Below are 6,926 nucleotides of genomic sequence, written 5' to 3'. Positions count from 1 at the left end.
AACTAAGGTAATAATGTTCATTGAAGTCAAAAACGGATATTAAGAATTATGTACCTTAGTGAAGTCTACTTATGTGCCAAGTTATATTGAAATCATACCAAAACTGTACGAGGAGTAGCATTTTGAAAGAATTTCACAGAAATTTCTATTTTTAGTAACAACGCCAACACCGTTCGTCGAAATCAAAAACCGATACACAGAATTATGTATCTTAGTGTAGTCTACTTAAATATGCCAAGTTGTAATGAAATCAGATCAAAACTGTAGGAGGAGTAGCATTTTGAAAAATTGTTTACAGACAGACAGACGGACAGACGGACGGACGCCGGACGCATTACTATCGCATAAGTTCTTCTGGTCTCTGACCAGTAGAGCTAAAAATATTTATGTTTTTTTTTTTTAAATATAAAATCAAGTGCATTGTCTGAATTTTTGTGATTACTTTAAAAAGGTATTTTTAGTTACATTTTTTGTCTAATTTTTAAATAATGAAAATAAAACAAAACAATTTCAATCCAGCAAATTTAATTTCCCCAAAACGTGCGGCATCATGTTTCGTGTCTTATCGTTTAGCCTTTACCTAAAATTCTCCAAAATCCATTTTTCTGGATTTAGCATTAACAAATAGTTCCATTGCTTTTTCTATATCAATTTTAAAATCTCTGTGAATATGGAGAAGTCCAAGCCATGACAATCTGTCATTTCTCATAGTGGAACGGACGTACGTTTTCAGTCGCCGCAAAATTAACGCTGAAGGACCTCTCTGCAGTTGCGCTTGCTACCGGCATGGTTAGCAATATGAATAAAATGTTGTTGGATATAGCGCTGAATTAATAGAATCTAATGTACTGCAAAGTACGGAACCTTTTAGGAATTTAATTTTTTATATGACGATATAATCATTTTTTTAATAATAAATTTTATAAAAATGCGCAGTAATTTTTTTTTTTTGGACTAAAAGATGTGCACGCCATGGCGTGCTGGCGTATAGGCAGCTGCGCCCCTGAATAAGTCTCTTTATGTTCTTAGTGTAGTCTACTTGCATGCCACATTATATTATAATCAGACTAAAACTGTATTTGAAGTAGCATTTTGCGAGTAACAGAAATTGCTATTTTTATTAACTAAGGTAATAATGTTCATTGAAGTCAAAAACGGATATTAAGAATTATGTACCTTAGTGAAGTCTACTTATGTGCCAAGTTATATTGAAATCATACCAAAACTGTACGAGGAGTAGCATTTTGAAAGAATTTCACAGAAATTTCTATTTTTAGTAACAACGCCAACACCGTTCGTCGAAATCAAAAACCGATACACAGAATTATGTATCTTAGTGTAGTCTACTTAAATATGCCAAGTTGTAATGAAATCAGATCAAAACTGTAGGAGGAGTAGCATTTTGAAAAATTGTTTACAGACAGACAGACGGACAGACGGACGGACGCCGGACGCATTACTATCGCATAAGTTCTTCTGGTCTCTGACCAGTAGAGCTAAAAATATTTATGTTTTTTTTTTTTAAATATAAAATCAAGTGCATTGTCTGAATTTTTGTGATTACTTTAAAAAGGTATTTTTAGTTACATTTTTTGTCTAATTTTTAAATAATGAAAATAAAACAAAACAATTTCAATCCAGCAAATTTAATTTCCCCAAAACGTGCGGCATCATGTTTCGTGTCTTATCGTTTAGCCTTTACCTAAAATTCTCCAAAATCCATTTTTCTGGATTTAGCATTAACAAATAGTTCCATTGCTTTTTCTATATCAATTTTAAAATCTCTGTGAATATGGAGAAGTCCAAGCCATGACAATCTGTCATTTCTCATAGTGGAACGGACGTACGTTTTCAGTCGCCGCAAAATTAACGCTGAAGGACCTCTCTGCAGTTGCGCTTGCTACCGGCATGGTTAGCAATATGAATAAAATGTTGTTGGATATAGCGCTGAATTAATAGAATCTAATGTACTGCAAAGTACGGAACCTTTTAGGAATTTAATTTTTTATATGACGATATAATCATTTTTTTAATAATAAATTTTATAAAAATGCGCAGTAATTTTTTTTTTTTGGACTAAAAGATGTGCACGCCATGGCGTGCTGGCGTATAGGCAGCTGCGCCCCTGATCGCAAGAAATTGTTGTATAAAGCGTTGAAAAATCGTAAGTTCTGATGTTTTTCTCTTTTAAAAAAGTTTGGTGATTTTAAAGTTTCTTGACGTTCTTTAGAGTTGTTAAGGATCCACATCTGATTTACACCACTTCTAGAATATACTAGCTGCATGTAGCATGCAGTATGTCTGAACTTTCATACGTAAGAAAATACACGTATATGATTGTACTGAGGACTACTGAAAGATGGCATCTTGTACAATTACAGCAATCGCTGGACGGGGCAATATACATGTATGTATTTTTGTTTGTAAGTATTTTGTCAATTTGCAAGTAAGGGTATAGGGTACGTAGATTCGGATTCACGTTAGTTGACTGTCCGAATAATAATAGTATAAAATACTGAAATGTCATTTTGAAGTATTTCGTCCTTGGACAGGGAACTGCAAGCAAATGTACTTGTAGGATGTCCATGGGTCGAATTAAAACCGAGTCCTTACATATAGTATATACATTTATAAAACATTGACAGACAATGTTAATCCAAGCGCGGATCTAGAGTGCCTAAATGACCCCCCTCCTCCCCCGGGAAAACATCGACCCCCCCCCCCCCTCCGCCCTAGAAAACGCGGATCTGTGTTAATTTTGCCAAAAATACATAGGTAGGAGTATTAAGTTCACTTCTAAGTCTACGACCCCACCCCCACCCCCAACGAACACACAAACAAAATAGGTTTTTCTCATTTGGGATAGGAGTTAGCATAGCTAGCTTTTTTTCTTGCTTGTCAAGGTCAAGAAATTTCTGGGTTTGATTTTTTTTTTTTATAACTGGGTTGGACTCCTAGCCCTAAAACAAAAATCCTGGATCCGCCTATGGTACCAAACTTGTCTACTGGGTGTTATTTGCAAGTAAAAGACGGGTAATAAAGATGGTTAGCATTATGCTTTTTGATTTTCTTAATATTGTTAAGTTTTTTAATCCATTCTGGCGGTATGTGTTCAGGTGTTTTTTTCATATCGTCATGAATGTATAAGCCAGGTAATAGAAATAAAATCGGTCGGGTTCGGATTGTGAACAGGATGTTTTGCGCACTGACCTACATCCGGGGAATTGATCCTACGCGCGAAATGGAGTGATGTAAACATAACCACAAGTTTAGGGTAAGTTTTCTATTTTACAAACAGTGTCGTGCATTTTATAAGTTCAATTTCTATAGAGAGACCTTCTTTTAATGGTTTAATATAAAGATTAAGGTGTGTTACTTAACAATGTCCATACCCGGTCCGAAAATTTGAATGCTTGTAGGATGACGAAAACTCGCGAGAGTTCACAGTGGTAAAATCCCCAATTTGCATTTCGTTTCTGGGACAGGTTCTAGATCGCGTGACCTTGAATGCTTTACACTCTTTTAATATTATTCATTTAGTAATAAACAATTAAAAATTGGACCTGGCAGTTTGCAAGAAGAGTAATCATTCATCGGATTGAAATTATCAATAATTAGATGTGAAATGTTAGGATGAATCATACTCTTCGATCTGTGACGTCACGATTTGTTTGTGTGACCCAGATTTCTATTTTCATGCCTACAAACGGGGTCGCGAACTCTTCATTTAGATTTTAATTAATACGGAGAAATTGCCGTGATTAAATGAAATAAAATTACTATAATCTCGAGAACGGCACTTGATTTTCAAGGTTGTCAGTAGAGTTTACCATTGATCAGCAAGACGAGATCTAGACTTGGGGAATTTTTTTTTTCTGTAGCAGAAATAAATTAAATTTTCTAAAGTTAATTAATAAAGCCAAATTAAGATAGAAAATGTTAACAAGATGAGGCTTAAGTAGAAATATTATGTCCATCATGGCATGAGACCATCCTAATCACACAATTTTTTTTCTCTCAACTGGCCTATAGGTAATTTCTTTGTCCAGGCATTTTAGTAAATTTGAGGTACTGGTAATATGTAAACAACAACAACAAAGATGTGTTTGTTTTGTTTAGCAAAATTAAAGTACATTTAAAAGCAGGAAAATGAATTAAGAGGTAATTCTTCCTGGTGTGTTATCATGGTTAATGTGATAAATATTAGAGAGAGTTCCATTCGATCATGTAATGAATTGAACAGCTATGATAACAATAAGATTAGAAAATAGTAAGACAGAATATATTTACTCATAATATAAATTTTCTTGTGAAACAGGAAAGGAGAAAAAGTATGGCTGGACAGGGAATTGAACTCGGGACCCCTGCATGATCTCCAGTCAGGTGCTCTATCAACTGAGCTATTCAGGCTGATATCCACATGATATCCACAGCCCAAAAAATTACACTTGCTTGAACTTAAGTTACAAATAAACAAGAATATTTTCTTTTAATTTTTTTTATTTACAGAGATGGCGCTCTATAAAAAAATTAAACAGTACTTGTCTAGTGACCGTTTTACTAAGACTATATGTATAATGAGTGAAATATTAAACATAAACATGATAAATACAAAATTTGGGTTGATTCACAATATGCGTAAATACACATTTATTCCTAGATAATGGCCCATAAACTGACCAATCAGATTCCAGAGTGGGACCTCACCTTCCATAAGTCTTATCTTCACGAAAACATGTGGTCTGTCCCATTAGTACATAGCATACATAGATAATAAACAAACCTAATAATACGTAATATCATGTCTGTTAACTGTCGGGAATAATAACAAGATTTAATCATGGATTGTAAGTATTTTCCAAATTAAGGCTTAACCTACTAGTTAATGGTTATCAAATATAGTATGCATATTTTGAATTATTTCTTACAGAGTTTAAGATCATTTGAGAGTAACTTGAAAGGGAAGGGGTAGATGTGAGTTGGTTGGGTGGGGGTTCTTCCGTAAAGGGACGCAGGGAGATCAATATGACCAGGATGTTTAATATGACACAGTGTTTTCTCCAGAAAATTTTTGAGGCATGGGGGGAATTTCGCTGAATTGACGGCGCGCGGCTTGTGTCGGTTAAGTTAATTGTACATGTATTTAAATGTATATATGTATTTAAATGAAAAAATATAAATTCATTATTTAATTAATTAAATAAATACATTTTGAACAAATTGTCAATTTTACTAAAAAATATGTAACAATTGAGTTTTTTTAAACATAAAAATAGAACTAGGCTAGGCCTAATCAAAAAAAAAATTGCTCTATTAAAATTTTCTATAAAGCCACTGTCTTTTTAATTACTGTTTTGTGTATTGTGTTATTTTTTCCTTTTTACAAATAGACCCCTATAGTGACCTCCACCTTTTTAGCTCACCTGAGCCGAAGGCTCAAGTGAGCTTTTCTGATCAAAATTTGTCTGTTGTCGTTGTCGTCATCGTCGTTGTCGTTGTCGTAAACTTTTCACATTTTCATCTTCTTCTCAAGAACCACTGGGCCAATTTCAACCAAACTTGGCACAAAGTATCCTTGGGTGAAGGGGATTCAAGTTTGTTCAAATGAAGGGCCACTTCAAAGCTATGGTTAGTGATACCCGGGGTATTTATATGGAAGCATCCTCAGGTAGTGTAGATTCTAGTTTGTTCAAATGATGAACGCCTGGAAGGGGGGGGGGGAGTAAATTCAAGCCAGATGTGCTCAGGTGAGCGCTGTGGCCCCTGGGCCTCTTGTTATTATTATTATTAATTTATTCCCTACTTTTGCAGTCTACTTGAAACAAAAAATGTGCTCAATATGTAGCACTAATGCTAACATGTAAATATTTGCATTCATTTGATGTTTGATTTTTCCCGCTTCTGAATATAGGTGAAGGTCATTGTGTGAAAGCACATGTGTTTGTAATAAGTACCTACCCATAGTTTATAAAGTAAATAAACATTGATAATGTTAATTAGACATGTTTATCTTCAGCACTTTAATGCAAAAAACGTTTTAAATATTATGAGTTTAACTAATGAATCATTTTTATGTCGGAGCATCAATGCTATTTATAGAACGACCTGTGAATGTTGAAAAAAACCCACATGCATTAACAAGTGTATTGCTTCTACCGTGTATACTATCTGACTGCAATTAATTACTTTTTATGGTTATAGATTAATTTTTAACCAATTAAAAGCTTGATACTTAGTAACATACCAGTAAATTGTAATAAACAAAGATTGATAGCTAGGCCTATTGCATCATACCCCGTGCCGCGATTCGCATCAAGTTCACAACAGGTGCACAGTACACGTTAGAATTCTTGTGATTTGAATTGTTTTATTGAAAGATTTGTTATGGATAACATTCACATGGTACACAGTTAATAATTCATGCATAGCGGGAAGCATGGCGGCAACATGTGATGCATGGTGGGAGATCGTGAATGCATGGCGGTACCGCCATGCAAGAACGGCCTGGGGAAAACACTGATGACACCTTCTACATGTTTCAACCAAGTTTTCTTCAAATTAGGCTGATTGGGCAATGGGTTCTCCCTTCCCCTTTTTGAAAACACGAAATTCTGTTCTTCATCTATTTCTGCAGTGTTTATCCCTGAGGTCTTTACTTGATTCTAGGTAGGAAATTAGGGTACTTTTTTTTCTCCATGGAAATCTAAGTGGTATTTTTCCAAAACACATTATCTGTGCTTTAAAAATGTGGGCTTGTAACAGATGAGCAAATTAAGAAGCAACGGCTAAACTCATTACAACAATACATTATAATGATATATTTTCATGAGACAATGTATGACATTTTTCAATGGATGAGGATGATTGTTAAAATATTTTTATATTTTTGGACCAGGTATGCCTTTGGAGTGTAGTGGTAAGGACAA

At 34.4% G+C, this 6,926-nt stretch overlaps 1 protein-coding gene across 1 annotated transcript in view; it reads left to right on the top strand.

The window, feature by feature from the left end:
- Positions 1-3,164: 3,164 nt before the first annotated feature.
- LOC134250708 (CTD small phosphatase-like protein 3) overlaps positions 3,165-6,926 on the top strand; it is a 13,213-nt gene continuing 9,451 nt past the window's right edge. The window contains exons 1-2 of the mRNA XM_062733073.1: positions 3,165-3,274; positions 6,896-6,926. The exon at positions 6,896-6,926 is cut by the window's right edge and continues 136 nt beyond it. Of these exons, the coding sequence (XP_062589057.1) occupies positions 6,898-6,926 (29 nt within the window). The 5' untranslated portion in view covers positions 3,165-3,274; positions 6,896-6,897. The remainder of the gene's footprint in view (positions 3,275-6,895) is intronic.

Source organism: Saccostrea cucullata, unplaced genomic scaffold (assembly GCF_032062105.1).
Source record: "Saccostrea cucullata isolate Sc308-1 unplaced genomic scaffold, CSIRO_AGI_Scuc_v1 ctg1587, whole genome shotgun sequence".
Classification (NCBI taxonomy): domain Eukaryota; kingdom Metazoa; phylum Mollusca; class Bivalvia; order Ostreida; family Ostreidae; genus Saccostrea; species Saccostrea cuccullata.
Note: the sequence above shows the minus strand (reverse complement) of the source record. Positions and strands in the feature narration are given on the sequence as shown.